This window comes from Macaca nemestrina, chromosome 20 (genome assembly GCF_043159975.1).
Source record: "Macaca nemestrina isolate mMacNem1 chromosome 20, mMacNem.hap1, whole genome shotgun sequence".
In the NCBI taxonomy this organism is placed as follows: Eukaryota; Metazoa; Chordata; class Mammalia; order Primates; family Cercopithecidae; genus Macaca; species Macaca nemestrina.
In genome coordinates, this window is record NC_092144.1 from 44,438,227 (window position 1) to 44,455,609 (window position 17,383).

The following is a 17,383-nucleotide window of genomic DNA, read 5'->3' on the forward strand; positions in this document are numbered from 1 at the left end:
TACGCTGGCACTCTCTGCAGCCTGTGTGGGGACTTCAACGGGGACCCCCATGATGACTTTGTGCCCCTGATAGCTCCCTCCTGCCAGACCCGGAGGTGTTTGCACTCAGCTGGAAGGACCCAGACTCCCCAGCCAGCTGTTCCACTGTCCCTCGGTGCCCCCACAAGCAAGAAGGCCAGTACCAGTTGCTGGCTTTCTGTGGGCTGCTGGGTGCCCATGACAGGCCCTTCCAGGCCTGCGATGAGCTGACCCAGGCCCAAGTCCACATGGAGAACTGCATCCACGACCTGTGCCATGAGGGGCTCGCGGCAGATCCTGTGCGAGGCTCCGGGGAGCCGTACCCAGCAGTGCCAGCTGCATGGCCTCCTAGCGAAGCCCTGGAGACACCTGGTGGACTGCGGTGAGTGGTGTCCTTTCTGTGCCAGCCAGCCAGCACATTCCCCCGGCCAGGTCCACAAAACCAGTTCTGCTCATTTTGTGGGGCTGCATAATTAATGATCTCAGAGTAGCTCCTTCAGGCCTGGCCCAGTGAGACGCTCGACGTCACTGGCCCTGGTTTCATGCTTCCCACCAGATTGGTTCCACACCCAGACAGGCTCACCCTGACCACAGTGGCTCCACACCTTGCAGCCACTCAGGTTTTGCAGCCCAGCAGGAAAGAGAGCTCCGTGGGTCCCAGAAGCTCCAGCATGATTTGCACTGCGTCTCTGTGGCTTTAATTGACCCCTTCCTGTACCACTCACTGTGGCCAGGGGAATGTGAGTCTCTGTTGACTTCTGCCTGACTCCGGGCTCTGCCCTTGGGCCCAGGCAGAAGTTGGGATGAGGTTAGCAGTGGGCAGTAGTACTGGCTAGTACCCAAAGGACAAATGTCTGCTGCCTCTCATCCTTGTCCTGCTGCCAAACGATCTTTGTCAAGAGCATTAAGCCGTCTTTCAAACATTTTTGATGGAGACCCACAATACAAAATATAGTTCATTTCAGGATCCAATTCTATTAGTTTTCTACCTCTTGCTGCTGTAACAAATTGCAACAAACTCAGCAGCTTAAAAAAACACTTTTTTTTTTTTTTTTGAGACAGGATCTCGCTCTGTCACCCAGACTACAGTGCAGTGGTGCAATCATGGCTCATGCAGCCTCCAACTCCTGGCTTAAGTGATCCTTCTGCCTCAGCCTCCTGAGTAGCTCGAACTACAGGCACACACCACCACACTTGGCTATTTTTAAAATTTTATTTGTAGAGACAGAGTCTTGCTATGTTGCCCGGGCAGGTCTCAAACTCCTAGTGTCAAGCGATCCTCCTGCTCAGCCTCCCAAGGTGCTGGGATTACAGGCGTGAGCCACTGCACCCAGCTAATTTTTTTTTTCTTTTTTTTTCTTTTATTTTTTTGAGTCTCACTCTGTCGCCTAGGCTGGAGTGCAATGGTGCAACCTTGCCTCACTGCAACCTCTGCCTCCCGGGTTCAAGCAATTCTCCTGCCTCAGCCTCCTGAGTAGCTGGGACTACAGGCACCCACCACCATGCCTTTGTATTTTCAGTAGAGATGGGGTTTCACCATGTTGGTCAGATGGTCTCAATCTCCTGACCTCGTGACCTGCCCACCTCGGCCTCCCAAAGTCCTGGGATTACAGGCATGAGCCACCCCGCCCGGCCCAACTCCAGCTAATTTTTTGAAAATGTTTTGTACAGATGGGGTCTTGCTATGTCAAATTTTTTCTTACAATTCCAACACAGTTCTCACTGGCCTAAAAATCAAGGTGTCTGCAGGAGTGCATTTCTTTCTGGAGGCCCTAGGGGTGAACTGTTTCCTTAATTATTTCAATTGTTGGCCGAATTCGGTTTCTGATGGTTATAGGACTGAGGGCCCTGTCTCTCTGCTGGCTGTAACCTGAGGGTTGGTGTCTGCTTCTAGACACCAACCACATGCCTTGACTCATGGCCCCTTCTGTCATTTTCAAGGCCACTAACAGCAGGTCAAGTCCCCGTCATGCTTCGAAATCCCCTGCCTCTTTCTGATGGACTGTCTGGCCTCCGTCTTCCACTTTTAAGAGGCCATGTGATTACACTGGGCCCAGCCAGATAATCCAGGTTAATCTCTCCCTTCCCAAGGTCTAGAAACTTAATCACATCTGCGAAGTCCATTTTGCCATGTAATGTAACATAGGATACAGCAATTAGACCGTGGACATCTTTGAGGGGCCGTTCTTCAGCTGACCACACCAATGTATGCATACACAGCACACAAAGTGTCACCAAATAGAAAAATGCACTCAATACTTTGCATTACATTCTTTTCTATTCTATTTCATTTTTCAAAGCAGGGAACGCTCCCACCGATCTGTATAGCATTGAGATTGAGAACACAGATCCCAAAGTCTGGCTGCCTTGGTTAGAATGACAGTACCACCATTTTCAGCTGTGTGCTCTTGGGGAAGTCACTTAACCGCTCTGTGCCTTAGTTTCCCCTTTAACAAGAGAAAGAATGGTGATAATAGCACTTCTCTTGTGGGGTTGTTGTGAAAGCCAAACAAATAAACAGTAGCTGGCAATGTAGTGAATATAGTGAATGCTCTACAAGTATCAGCTGTCATTATGAAATTGATTTTTTTTTGTTATTTTTGATATGGAGCCTTGCTCTGTCACCCAAGCTGGAGTGCAGTGGCATAATCTCGGCTCACTGCAACCTCCACCTCCTGGGTTCAAGCAGTTCTCATGCCTCAGACTCCCAAGTGTCTGGGATTACAGACACACGCCACCATGCCTAGCTAATTTCTGTATTTTCAGTAGAGACGGGATTTTGCCATGTTGGCCAGGCTGGTCTCAAACTCCTGACTTCAAGTGATCCACCTGCCTCTGCCTCCCAAAGTGCTGGGATTACAGATGTGAGCCACCCCGCCCAGCCTAAAATTGATTTTTAACCTGTGTTAACATCACTCTGTCCTGAGAACCACAGGGTTCTGCTGTTGGCAGGCCTTATCCCAGAGGCTGGGTCAGCCTGTCCTGGGGAGGGCCTGGGATCAGCCTGGCCTATACCCTCCCCAGCCCAGCAGGCAGCTGAGATGGTCCTGAGTCATCTTTTTATTCCTTTGGTGTGAATGGGACAATAGGACCATCTCACAGATGAAGAGCAGACACAGAGCTGCACAGCCAGGGAGTGGCAGGGAGGGGTCCCCCTGAGCCTGATCTCGCCCTGGGTGATGCAGGGGCCATGGCAGGACTGAGAAGTGCCGGGTCTCGGACCTCGTAGGGCTCACATGCTGCCAGGGTGGCCGGGTCTGAGGTGGGGCAGCCACGACAGAGTGATCAGGGCTCAGCTGATGGAAGCGTAGGGCCACATGGGAGCACAGAGGAGGGGCTGGCCCAGCCTGGAAAGTCAGGCCAAGTTTCCCAGAGGAAGGGCCACGTGAGCTAAGGCCTGAATAACAAGTCAAAGCCAATAGATAAGCAAGGAGACGCCAAATGTTCTAGGGAGAAGGAACAAGATTTTCAGAAGCCCAGCGGCTGTGTAGAGTTCAGCCAGAGGTGGGGGAACCTGGAGAGTGATGAGATTGAGGCATGGGTTGTGTCTGTGGGGCCTTGAATGGCAGGCAAAAGGTGAGGACTTTATCCTGAAGGACTGGGCCCCTAACTTCCAGGACCCCGAGGCGCAACTCCTTTTCTCTGCCCATAGTCCCCCACTCCTCTCAGAGCAGGAATCAAGTTCAGCATCTTGTAAACAAAATCTCTCTTTGTCCAAAGGAAACAGCCCGTTGCAAGCTCCAAAGGCCAACACAAGGGACTGTTGGTGGGTGCTCTGGCCTCTGGCCTGCCTGGCCCACCCCTCCTCCCAAAGCCAGAGACAAGCCCTGGGGGCATCACACGCTTTGACTAAGGTTAACTGAACACCTACTAAGCGCCAGGCAGCATTCTAGGCGCTGCGGACACAGCAGTGATCCAAACAGACAAAACCTTGCCCTCATGGAGGCGACATTCCAGTGGAGAAGACAGAAAGAGTGCCAATAAGTAGGTGATTAAACAGTAAGTCAGGCGGGGCAGTGCTGGGGAGTGCTGGAGAAGGGGCATGCAGTATTAAACTAGGGGGTCAGGGTTCCCTGAAGTGCAGGGAGGTGCCCTGGGAGTGGAGACTGAAGGAGGTGGGAAAGGGAGCCGAGCCAGCTGGGGGAGCAGGGGAGACATTCCAGGCAGCGGGAACCCAGGAAACCCATCCAGGAAGGGTGCAGGCATCTCCCCCAGCCCCCAGACTCTGGGCGCCCAAATCAAGAGGAACTTTGAGCTAGAAAATCTCCCACATCCCACGCCAGGACATTTCTCCTTTTCTGACTTTATTAATCCTGAGACTGGGGGACAGCCCCCACCCCCAGCACTCACGCACACACACACCCACCCCCAGCAATCTCTCCTCCAGTATGTTTTTTCCCCTGATCTGTGAAACCCCCAAAGACAAGGGTTGAAGATGGGGTCTGTCTTGGTCACAAATGTGTCACCAGAACCTGCCATAAGGCCTTTAAAAGCATAGGTCAGGTCCGGGCACAGTGGCTCCCACCTGTAATTCCAGCAATTTGGGAGGCCAGGGTGGGTGGATCACTTGAGGTCGGGAGTTCAAGACCAACCTGACCAACAGGTGAAACCTCGTCTCTACTAAAAAAACACACACACACACAAATTAGCTGGGTGTGGTGGTGGATATTGGGGGAAACTCCACCCCCAATATTTAATGTGGGTTCTTTTCTATTTCCCTAAGTATCAGCTGGTCTGAGAAATAAAGCGAAAGAGTACAAGAGAGAGAAATTTTAAAGCTGGGTGAGGCCGGGCGCGGTGGCTCAAGCCTGTAATCCCAGCACTTTGGGAGGCCGAGACGGGCGGATCACGAGGTCAGGAGATCGAGACCATCCTGGCTAACACGGTGAAACCCCGTCTCTACTAAAAATACAAAAAACTAGCCAGGCGAGGTGGCGGGCGCCTGTAGTCCCAGCTACTCGGGAGGCTGAGGCAGGAGAATGGCGTAAACCCAGGAGGCGGAGCTTGCAGTGAGACGAGATGGTGCCACTGCACTCCAGCCTGGGTGACAGAGCCAGACTCCGTCTCAAAAAAAAAAAAAAAAAAAAAAAAAGCTGGGTGTCCGGGGGAGACATCACATGTCAGCAGGTTCCGTGATGCTCCCTGAGCCATAAAACCAGCAAGTTTTTATTAGTGATTTTCAAAAGGGGAGGGAGTGTACGAACAGGGTGTGGGTCACAGAGATCATATACTTCACAAGGCAATAAAATATCACAAAGCAGATGGAGGCAGGGCGAGATCACAGGACCACAGGATGGGGCGAAACTAAAATTGCTAATAAAGTTTTGGGCACACATCATCATTGGTAACATCTTATCAGGAGACAGAGTTTGAGAGCAGACAACTTGTCTGACCAAAATTTACTAGGCAGGACTTTCCTCATCCTAATAAGCCTGGGAGCGCTACAGGAGACCGGGGCTTATTTCATCCCTTTGGCTTCAACCGTAAAAGACGGCCGCCCCCATGGGGGCTGTTCATAGGCCTACCCTCAGGGGCGCATTCTCTTTCTCAGGGATGCTCCTTGCTGAGAAAAATAATTCAGCGATATTTCGCCTATTTGCTTTAGAAAGAAGAGAAATACGGCTCTGTTCTGTCTGGCTCACTGGTAGTCAGAGACCAAGGCTATCTCCCTTGTTCCCTGAACATTGTTGTTATCCTGTTCCTTTTTCAATGTGCCCAGATTTCATATTGTTCAAGCACACATGCTCTTCACACAATTTGTTCAGTGAATGCAATCATCACAGGGTCCTGAGGCGACATACATCCTCCTCATCTTATGAAGATGACGGGATTAAGGGATTAAACTAAAGACTAGCATAGGAAATCACAAGGGTATTGATTGGGGAAGTGATAAGTGTCCATGAAATCTTCACAATTTATGTTCAGAGATTGCAGTAAAAACAGGTGTATGAAATTATAAAAGTATTAATTTGGGGAACTAATAAATGTCCGTGAAATCGTCACAATTTATGTTCTTCTGCCACGGCTTTGGCCGGTCCCTCCATTTGGGGTCCCTGACTTCCCACAACAGGTGCACGCCTGTAATCCCAGCTACTTGGGAGGCTGAGGTGGGAGGACCACTTGAACCCAGGAGGTAGAGGCTGCAGTCAGCCAAGATGGTGCCACTGCACACCAGCCTGGGTGATAGAGCAGGACTCCATCTCAAAAAAAATTAAAAAGCATAGGTCAGATCTCATCAGATTCCTGATTAAAAGCATCATTGGGTCCCCCTTGCCTCTGGGATGAAAGATGACCTCCAGGCCTCTTCCTAAGAGGCCCCCACGGCTGCCTCTCCCTGCTCACCCTGCCTCCTCCTACACTGTCTTTGTCTAGCTCACTCCACACCAAGGGTCCAGCCACACTGGCCTCTCTGCTGTCCCTGAACCAGGCCAGATGCCTTCCCACCCCTGGGCCTTTGCATCTGCTGTCCCCCCGGCCTGGAATGCTCTTTCCCAGACATACACATGGCTGGCTCCTTCCATCATTCAGGCCTCGGCTCCAATGTCACCTCTGCAGAAAGGCCTCCCTAGCCACTGTCCTCAAATCAGCCCATGGGGCTTGGCCACTCTGTGCTACCTAAAGCTGGGTAACACAGATCTGACCCAGTTTCTCAATCTGAAATTATCTTTTATTTATTGCTAGTTTGTTGCCCATTTCCCCACTCTAGAACAGGTCAGCAGACTTTTATGATAAAAGGCCAGATAATAAATATTTTAGGCTTTCAGGGCCACACTCTGCCACAACTACACAAAGCTTCTGTTGTAACACAAGAACAGTCACAGACAATACACGAACCGACAAGCTGGCTTCCATTAGGACATTATTTATAGACATTGGAATTTGAATTTTACATGATTTTCACACCTCACAAAATTTCTTCTTTTGGTTTCTTTTTTTCTAACCACTTAAACATGTAAGGACTATTCTTGGATTGTAGGCTGTGCCAAAACAGGTGGAGGGCCAGATTTGGGCCCCGGGGTGTAGCCTGTCAATGTCTCACTAGAACATCTGTTTCACGAGGTCAGGGATCTCTGTCTTGGTCATTGCTGTGTCCCCAGGCCCTGGGATGATCCTGGCATATAGTGGATGCTAAAGTTGAACAAATATGTGCTATAGAGAAGGCTTCGATATATTCATTAATTCTTCCAACAAATATGCATTGAGGTTTGCCATGAGCTGGGCTCTGGGGAGATAGCAGGGAACATAATTTGAACGTAGGGCAGAGAGTTGACGTCCTTGCATTGAATGACTTGTGTTCCTCCAGAGCTGACCTGTCCCCGCTACAGCCACTACGAGCTGTGTGGCTTCTCCTGTCCCAGCTCCTGCACCGAGCCTGCCCTGCCCGACAGCTGCCCAACACCATGCCAGGATGGCTGCCAGTGTGACCCAGGGTCTGTGCTCAGTGGCACGGACTGTGTGTCCCCCATCCAGTGCGGCTGCTCCACTGGAGGCAGGTACCACCCGGCCAGGGAGGCCTTCTGGGCTGGGGAGCACTGTGAGCAATTCTGCCACCGTGAGGCTTCCACCCACGCCATGTGCTGTTCCCCCTCCTCCTGTGGGCCAGGGCAGAGATGTGGGACCATCAGGGGCATCTTTGGGTGCCACCTGCTCTCCCGTGGCACCTGCCAAGCAGCTGGGCACTCACACATCATCACCTTTGATGGGAAAACTGTTGAGTCCTCGGGTACCTGTGTGTCTGTCTTTGCCGAATCCTGTGGCTCCTCCAGCTCACTGCCGTTCTTCAGGGTACAGCTGGGAAAGGAGAACAGATCCAGCAGCCCCCTCACGCTTATCATGGAGGTGTCTGTCCAGGTTAATGGCACCCAGGTCCACCTGCGGAGGGACAGCCCAGGCATGACTCAGGTAAGCACCAGCTTTGGGGACATGTCGTTCCTAGGAACCCCAACCCTTCACCCAAACCCATAGCCCCAAGGGAAAAACTTATTCTGTCTCTATTATTTCTACATTTTACCTCTATTCCCTGATTATACACCCATTTTTTACTATATCCATCAGATGCATTCAGTTAAAATAACAGAAACACTCTCAGACCAGCTTAAGAAAAAAAAAAAAGAATTATTGATTTACACAATTGAAAAAAAACTATAGGTGTATGGATTCAGGCATAGCTGGATCCAGATGCTTGAACAATATGTCTCAAATCTGTCTCAATTTCTGGGCTCTCCTTTCCTTCATTTTCAGACATGCAACATCCCATCCCACCTTGTAGGGACAAGGACAGCTGCCAGGTTAGCAAATGTCACTGGAAGAAAAGTGTCCCTCATTGGCCCAGCTTGAGTCATGTGACCACCCCTGAATCCCTGGTGGACTAGCTGATTGGCTGGGCCTGGGTCATGTGCTGGAAGTTAGGGTGGGGTTGACTTTCTGTGAACCACATGGATTGATTTTGGAGGGGGGAGTTCTCAGGGAAATCCAGAGAAAGGAGAAATGAATGCAGAGCAGGATAAAACAAGAGATGGTCGCTATTATAATTCTGTCTTTGTTCCATCATCTAAAAATGTTTTACATGTATTTGGGCCAGGTGCAGTGGCTCACATCTGTTATCCTAACACTTTGAGAGGCCAAGGCGGGTGGATCCCTTGAGCTCGGGAGTTCAAGACTAGCCTGTCTCAAGCAGGCAATATAGCAAGACCACGTCTCTAAAAAAGAATTAGCTGGGTGTCTTGGCACATGCCCGTAGTCCCAGCTACTTAGGAGGCTGAGGTGGGAAGATCGCACGAACCCAGGAGTTCGAGGCTGCAGTGAGCCATGATCATGCCCCTGCATCCAGCCTGGGGCATAGAGTGAGACCCTATATCAAAAATATACCAACATTTTTACATGTATTTGAACACCTACTATGTGCCAAGCAACACTGACCCAACTGTGGTCCTATGCCCCCAAGCCTTCCTTTGATTCTGCCTGCTCCTTAGGTAAATGGTGAGACAACAGCGCTCCCCGTAAGTCTGAATGGGGGCAGCCTTGCTGTCCACTGGAATGGCCTCTTCTCCCTGCTGCAGTGGGACTCTGGCCACTGGCTCAGCACAGATCTCACCTACAGCCTCACCCTCACCCTGCCCCACCTCTACGAGGGTCACACCTGTGGGCTCTGCGGCAACTTCAACAGCGACCCCAGTGACGACGCTGAGGCTGACATTACCTTGGAGAAGCAGAGCAAGGCTTGTAGGGACAACTGTGGGGCTGCCTGTCCAGTCTCAGTCTGCAATGACCAGGGGCAGATTGTGTCAGCCAGGAGGCAGTGCTGGCTCCTACAGGACCCCCAGGGATGCTTCAGCCACTGCCACTGGGAGATCAACCCAGACTCGTATGTTTCCAGCTGTGTCGATGACTTGCGTCTTGCCGGAGGCAACGACCACATCCTCTGCCTGGCCGTGCAGACATATGCCGCCATCTGCCAGGGCGCTAACGTCACCTTCAGGCACGGGAGGAGTTCTTCCTTCTGTGGCGTGTCATGGTTGAGCAGGGCAGGAATTCATCTGCATGCTCTGTACGGCCACACACAGACTGACATCCTTCCGCCCTCCTGGGCTGCCTGAGTGCCCCAGCCACTTCCAATATTCCAATTCCAGCACGGGGAAGGTCTTCCGGGCCCTCCTCCTAGGCTCCAGCTGGATGCATGTGGATTGGTAGGGGGCCTGTTTGCTACTGATTGCTATTTTTTTTGTTTTTGTTTTTGAGACAGAGTCTCACTCTGTTGCCCAGGCTGGAGTGCAGTGACATGTTCTTAGCTCACTGCAGCCTCTACCTCCCGGGTTCAAACCATTCTCCTGCCTCAGCCTCCCAAGTAGCTGGGATTACAGGTGCCCACCACCACACCCAGCTAATTTTTTGTATTTTTAGTAGAGATGGGGTTTCACCATGTTGGCCAGGCTGGTCTTGAACTCCTGACCTCAGGTGATCCACCTACCTCAGCCTCCCAAAGTGCTGGGATTACAGGCATGAGCCATGGCACCAGTCCGCTATGTATTTTGAATACCACCCTGGGGTGACTGGATCCCTGACATCAAGGGGATGTCCTTTTCCACCCTCAGAAAGCCTGACTTGAGATGCCACAATAATAATCCCAACAACTGCTAATACTTACTGAACATCTACAATGTTCCAGGCATGGGGCCGAAGGTTCTGTGTACCTCTTGCCACCACGGTCTCAGAACCACCCTGCAAGTGAGAGGCAATAACTGTTATTATTCCCATTTTACATTTGGGAAAACAGAGGCTCCCAGAGGTAAAGCCATTTGTCCACAGCTAATCACAACAGACAGAGTTGAGACTTGAACCAAGACTTTCTTTCTCTAGAGACAAGTTTTGTTAATAGCCATATCCTCCAATTCTTTCTTTCTTATTTAACTATTATGGAAAATTTCAACATAAAAGTAGAGAGAATAACCTATTGAATGCCCCTGTACCCAGAAGGCAGCCTCAACAACAGCCAAGTTGTGGCCCACCTGTGTCCACCTCCACCCCTCCCTTATTGATTCATTTTGTGTAAAGCGAATCCCAGACATCGTGTAAACCTGTAAATACTCCAGCATGATTTTCTAATAGATTAGGACTTTTAAAAAGAAAAAAACCTGCTGCGGCCGGGTGCGGGGCTCACGCTCATGCCTGTAATCCCAGCACTTTGGGAGGCCGAGGCAGGCAGATCGCCTGAGGTCGGGAGTTCGAGACCAACCCGACCAACATGAAGAAACCCCGTCTCTACTAAAAATACAAAATTAGCCGGGCGTGGTGGTACATGCCTGTAATCCCAGCTACTCAGGAGGCTGAGGCAGGAGGATAGCTTGAACCTGGGAGACGGAGGTTGTAGTGAGCCGAGATAGCGCCATTGCACTCCAGCCTGGGCAATAAGAGCGAAACTCCGTCTCAAAAAACAAAGACAAAACAAACAAACAAAACAACCTGCTGTGATTTGCTCACACCTAATAAAATAAGCAGTAATTCCCAGATGTCATGAAAAGCCTAGTCCATGTTCAGATTTTTCTGATTGTTCCTAAAACATCCTGCTTTCCTCCCTTGCACCAAAGCTTTGCTGGCCCCTGATGCTTGCCCATTAAGGGTTCCTAGCTGGTTCCAACATTAGGTGCGCAATAGGGGCAAGGTCATGTTCTACGGGGTGGGGGTGGAAGGTGCCGCTTTCTTGCTCAACCAACAGGCAACAAAAGCCTGTCCGGTACCATCCTGGGGGTCAGGACACCCCTAAAACCAGGTCCTAACCCACCTATATTAGAGCCAAATGTGAATCTCTGACACCTGGGCCGTAGGGAACCCTCAAAGGGTTTGGAGTAGGGGAGTGGGGGTAAGACAGTGTTCTTGGAGTGAGAAAGGTGGGCCACCTAGGGGTTATTTCTGGAATAACAATAGGTGGCATTTATCCAGGGCTGCCAGGGTGCTGGGCGCTGTCCCAACCACTTAATTTATTTTAACTTGCTTAACCTTCAAAGCCAGTTTGAGGTCAGTACTCTTTTTGGAGAGATGGGTACGGAGTTCTGGAGAGGTTAAGCACCACTACAGAGCCGGGATTTTAAGCACGCGGTCAGGGAGTTGGGCAAGTGTGGCCTGCAGATCCTGTTTCCTTACCCGCGCCGTTTCTCCTCCCTGCACAGCCGCCACGTGTCCGAAGCACAGTAGCTACCAGCAATGCTTGGATCCGCGCAGGGCGCGGCTCTGCGTGCCCCCCCCCCCGGCGCTGCTTCCGCCCCGCGGCCGCCCTGCCTGCTCCCAGGGCAGCGCCTGCGATAACGCGCACCTGTGGCCAAGGGCCAGGTGAGCTGGGGGCAGGGTCTTGCTGTTGTGAGGCGGTCGTTCCATCATGGGGGTCAGGGAGCCCCCAAAACATGCCAGGGATGGGCGCCCAATCCGGGACACCTATATTCAATTGTGCGGATGGCACATTGTGGGTTCACAATGTGTTGACCTGCTTTATTACTGATGATTCCAATACTGCTACTAATTACTAAGGTCATTACCTGTGTGCTAAGTGCTTAATAATATTATTATTGGCTGGGTGCGGTGACTCACGCCTGTAATCCCAGCACTTTGGGAGGCCGAGGCCGGCGGTCACCTGAGGTCAGGAGTTTGAGACCAGCCTGGCCAACATGGTGAAACTCCGTCTCTACTAAAAATACAAAAATTAGCTGCATGTTGTGGCCCACGGCTGTAATCCCAGCTACTTGGAAGGTTGAGGCAGGAGAATCGCTTGAGCTCGGGAGGAGGAAGCTGCAGTGAGCCGAGATGGCTCCACCGTACTCCAACCTGGGCAACAGAGCCAGACTCTGTCTCAAAAAATATATGTATTATTATTATTACTGTTAGCACTATTGACTTTTTAAAATATTAGCCATTATTTATTGAGTGCATGGCCCCACTACACACTTTGGCAATGTAATAGTAGTAATAATAACAATAATCAAAACAGCTCATTTTATTTATCATTAATGGGTACAAGACTCTGTCCTACATGTTTTAGTATTGTGGTCAGTGCTATTTTCTATTTTTTTATTTTTTATTTTTATTTATTTTTATTCATTTATTTATGTATTTTATTATTATTATTATTATTATTTGAGATAGGGTCTTGCTCTGTTGCTGGGGCTAGAGTGCAGGGGCGTCATCTTAGCTCACTGCAGCCTCAAACTCCCTGGCTCAAATGATCCTCCCCTTCAGCCACCTGAGTAGCTGGGACTTCAGTTGCGTGCCACCATGCCTGGCTAATTTTTAAATTTTTTGTAGAGATGAGGCCTCACTGTATTGCCTAGGCTGGTCTCAAACTCCTGACCTCAAGGTATCCTTCTGCCTCAGCCTCGCAAAGTACTAGGATTACAGGCGTCAGTCACCACACCCAAACCGTTTGTATTATTTTGATGGCCAACATTTGAATAGTGATCACACATCAGGTCCCATACTACTACTAATAATAATTAAAATGTGGGCTGGGAGCGGTGGTTCACGCCTGTAATCCCAACACTTTGGGAGGCTGAGGCAGGTGGATCACCTGAGGCTGGGAGTTCGAGACCAGCCTGGCCAACATGGTGAGACCCTGTCTCTACAAAAATACAAAAATTAGCAGGGCATGGTGGCAGATGCTGTAATCCCAGCTACTCGGGAGGCTGAGGCAGGAGAATTGCTTGAACCTGGGAGGCAGAGGTTTCTGTGAGCTGTTGTACTCCAGCCTGGGTGATAAGAGTGAGACTCCGTCAAAAAATAAAAATAAAAATAAAATAAAAAATAAAATGTGGCCAGGCATGGTAGCTCACGCCAATAATCCCAGAACTTTGGGAAGCCAAGGTGGGTGGATTACTTGAGGTCAGGAGTTCTAGACCAACCTGGCCAACATGGTGAAACCCGTCTCTACTAAAATACAAAAATTAGCTGGGTGTGGTGGTGTAGCAGGACTAGCTGCAGACAAAACCCCTCAGACACCGACCAAAAGAAGGAAGGGCTTTATTCCTTTATCCCAAGGTGGGTGGATCACCTGAGGTCAGGAGTTCTAGACCAACCTGGCCAACGTGGTGAAACCCGTCTCTACTAAAATACAAAAATTAGCTGGGTGTGGTGGTGTAGCAGGACTAGCTGCAGACAAAACCCCTCAGACACCGACCAAAAGAAGGAAGGGCTTTATTCAGCCAGGAGCATTGGCAAGACTCACGTCTCAAAAACCAAACTCCCTGAGTGAGCAATTCCTGTCCCTTTTAAGGGCTCACAGCTCTAAGGGGGTCTGCGTGAGAGGGTCGTGACTGATTGAGCAAGCAGTGGGTACGTGACTGGAGGTTGCATGCACTGGTAAGAATGAAACAGAACAGGAACAGGGATTTTCACAGTGCTTTTCTATACAATGTCTGTAATCTATAGATAACATAACCGATTAGGTCAGGGGTCAATCTTTAACTGCCAGGCCCAGGGTGTGGCACTGGGCTGTCTGCCTGTGGATTCCATTTCTGCCTTTTAGTTTTTACTTCTTCTTTCTTTGGAAGCAGAAGTTGGGCATAAGACAGCATGAGTGGTGGTCTCCTCCCTTAGTGGCAGGCGCCTGTAATCCCAGCTACTCGGGGGCTTGAGGCAGGAGAATTGCTTGAACCCGGGAGGCAGAGGTTGCAGTGAGCCGAGATTGCGCCATTGCACTCCAGCCTGGGGGACAAGAAGGAGACTTCGTCTCAAAAAAAAAAAAAAAAAAAAAATTAAAATGTATTGGGGCCTGGGCACAGTGACTCACACTTGTAATCCCAGCACTGTGGGAGGCCAAGGTGGATGGATCATTTGAGGTCAGGAGTTGGAGACCAGCCTAGGCAACATGTCGAAACCCTGTCTCTACTGAAAAATACAAAATTAAGCCGGGCATGGTGGCACATGCCTGTAGTCTCAGCTACTTGGGAGGCTGAGGCACAAGAATCGCTTGAACCTGGGAGGCAGAGGTTGTAGTGAGCTAACACCACTGCACTCCAGCCTGGGTGACAGAGCAAGACTGCATCTCAAAAAGTAAACAAATAAAATACAATATAATGTGTTGGATATTTACTTTGTGTTCATACCTGGGCTAAGCATTTTATGAATAGTAATAATAATAATGGCTAATATATGAAGAGTTTGGGCATTTACAATGTGCCTTGTGTAAGCATATTAAAATAATGGTGATATTAACAATAATGGCTAGTATGTACCAGGCATTTGCTGCGTTCCTGTGCTAACCACTCAATGATCTATAATGATAACCATTGTGAACATATTTTGGTCCTTTGCTGCGTGTGTAATCCTGTCATCAGGATCAAAGGTAATATTTTCTGAGTGCATATTATGCCCTGAGCACTGGGCCAGCATGTTATTAATAAAGGTATCAGATATATGTCAAGAACTTGGTTACTGTAGGCTAGCGGGGTGGTGAGAGCCTCAGGCGTATGACCGCACTGACCTTCAAACAGCCTTTGATTGCCCCCAATGTGCAGAGGGGTAAACTGAGGCTACAAGATGCACAGAGATCTCAAGGGACAGAGCTAGGTCTGGACTCCAGGTCTCTCTGATCCCAAAACTGTGCTGCTAACCACTAGGCTGTGCTTTCCACTAAGAGAAAACAGGTGTCACAAGTTTGCTGCCCTCTGGGTAAGGCAGTAGCCTGTCGTGATGGTCAGACCCCAGTTGTTGACTCTGGGCATGGCATTCATGCCCATCCCATGCTGAGCCAGCCCCTGAGCCTCTGCTCTTCTGGGTCAGCTGCCAGGCCAGCCTCGGGCCTCCACGAGGCCCTGCTTGGGTCCACCTGGGCTGGGCTGGGCAGGGCAAGCTGATCTGGCCTCTCTCCCCAGGTAGGGGACCTGGTCTGGCTGAACCGATGCACCCGCCGCCGCTGCAGCTGTGACGGAACAGGGCATTTCTGCTGCAGCCCGGCGTGCTGCCCCACTGGGGAGATCTGTGGTCTGCAGGGCAGCCAGCTGGATTGCCGGAGCCCCCTGGGCACCTGCGTGGCCACTGGAGACCCTCATTACTTCACCTTCAATGGGGCCATAGCCCACTTCCAGGGCACCTGCACCTACCACCTGGCCCATGCCATCCATCCATTCATCCATCTATCATCCATCTACTTATCCATCCTTCCATCCATTCATCCATCCATCCATCCATCCACTCATCCATCCATCCATCCACCCATCCATCCATCCATCCATCCATCCATCCATCCATCCATCCATCCATCCACTCATCCATCCTTCCATCCATTCATCCATTCATCCATCCATCCATCCATCCATCCATCTATCTATCCATCCATACACTCATCCGTCCTTTCATCCATCCACTCATCCATCCATCCACCCATCCACTCATCCATCCATCCATCCATCCACTCATCCATCCTTTCATCCATCCACTTATCCATCCATCCATCCATCCATCCATTCATCCATCCATCCACTCATCCATCCTTCCATCCATCCACTCATCCATCGATCCATCCATCCATCCACTCATCCATCCTTCCATCCATCCACTTATCCATCCTTCCATCTCCATCCATCCATCCATCCATCCATCCATCCATCCATCCACTCATCCATCCTTCCATCCATCCACTCATCCATCCTTCCATCTCCATCCATCCATCCATCCATCCACTCATCCATCCATCCATCCATCCACTCATCCATCCTTCCATCCATCCATTCACAAAATTTTTCTGAGTATCTACTTTGTAGCAGGCCCTGTTCTAGGCCCTGGAGACACAGCAGAGAACAAAAGAGACAGGTGTCTTCTCTCCTAGAGTGCACATTATAATAGTGAGAGACAGTAAAAAAGAAATACATAATATTTCAGATGGTGATGAATCCTAGAAAAATAAAGCTGGAAAGGAGAACCAGGAGTGCATGTGCGTATGGGGTGGGAGTCATAATTTTTAAACAGAGTGAGCGGGAAAGGCCTCATTGAGGAGGTGACTTTGGAGCAGAGACTTGCTGGAGGGAAGGAGAAGCCTTATGAGCAATGAGGGAAGAGCCCTGCAGGCTCAGGGAACCTTAGGTGCAAAGTCCAGATGCAGAAATGTCCTTAGCCTTATTAAGAAAGAACAGGATAATCCCAGCAGTTTAGGAGGCCAAAGTGGATCACTTGAGGCCAGAAGTTCAAGGCTAGCCTGGGCAACATAGTGAGACCCCCGTCGCTACTAAAAATTAAAAATTTAGCCGGGCATGGTGGCACGTGCTTGTAGTCCCACCTACTCGGGAGGTTGACATGGGAGGATCACTTGAGCCCAGGAGTTGGAGGCTGCAGTGAGCCATGGTGGTGCCACTGCACTTCAGCCTGGGGGACAGAGTGAGGCTCTGTCTCTAAAATAAAATAAAATACAATTTTAAAAAAGAAAGAAAGACTGGGCATGGTGGCTCACGCCTGTAATCCAAGTACTTTGGGAGGCTGAGGCAGTCAGATCACGAGGTCAAGAGATTGAGAGCATCCTGGCCAATATGGTGAAACCCCGTCTCTACTAAAAATACAAAAATTAGATGGGAGTGGTGGCACACATGTAGTTTCAGCTACTCAGCAGGCTGAGACAGGAGAATCGCTTGAACCTGGGAGGTAGAAGTTGCAGTGAGCTGAGATCACATTATTGCACTCCAGCCTGGGTAATGGAGCAAGACAGAAAGAAAGAAAAAAGGAAGGGGGAAGGGGAGGGGAGGAGAGGGGGAGGGGAGGAGGGGGGGGAGGGGAGGGGAGGGGAGGGAAGGGAAGGGAAGGGGAGGGGAGGGAAGGGGAGGGAAGGGAAAGGAAGGGAAGCCAGTGGCGAGTGTGGCTGGAGTGGAGTAAACCCAGGCACCCAGGGAGAGTAGGG

The 17,383-nt window shown here is 50.3% G+C and overlaps 1 protein-coding gene across 2 annotated transcripts; it reads left to right on the forward strand.

Moving 5' to 3' along the window:
- Positions 1–294: 294 nt before the first annotated feature.
- LOC105495545 (zonadhesin-like) lies at positions 295–12,080 on the forward strand. 2 transcript variants are annotated; one of them, XM_011765242.2, is made up of 4 exons: positions 295–400; positions 7,322–7,511; positions 7,803–7,920; positions 9,078–12,080. In XM_011765242.2, the coding sequence occupies exons 1-4, from the start codon at positions 295–297 to the stop codon at positions 9,612–9,614; spliced, it is 951 nt and encodes a 316-aa protein (XP_011763544.2). In that variant the 3' UTR covers positions 9,615–12,080. The 2 variants fall into 2 exon arrangements, with proteins under 2 accessions (XP_011763544.2, XP_070942406.1); XM_071086305.1 differs by having other exon boundaries at positions 8,991–12,079.
- The last annotated feature ends 5,303 nt before the right edge of the window (positions 12,081–17,383 follow it).

Coding starts and splice junctions, on each gene's coding strand:
- LOC105495545 (XM_071086305.1), top strand. CDS start 295: ATGAGGGGCTCGCGGCAGATCCTGTGCGAGGCTCCGGGGAGCCGTACC. Junction 401..7,321: donor GAGACACCTGGTGGACTGCG/GTGAGTGGTGTC, acceptor GTGTTCCTCCAG/AGCTGACCTGTCCCCGCTAC. Junction 7,921..8,990: donor ACAGCCCAGGCATGACTCAG/GTAAGCACCAGC, acceptor CCTGCTCCTTAG/GTAAATGGTGAGACAACAGC.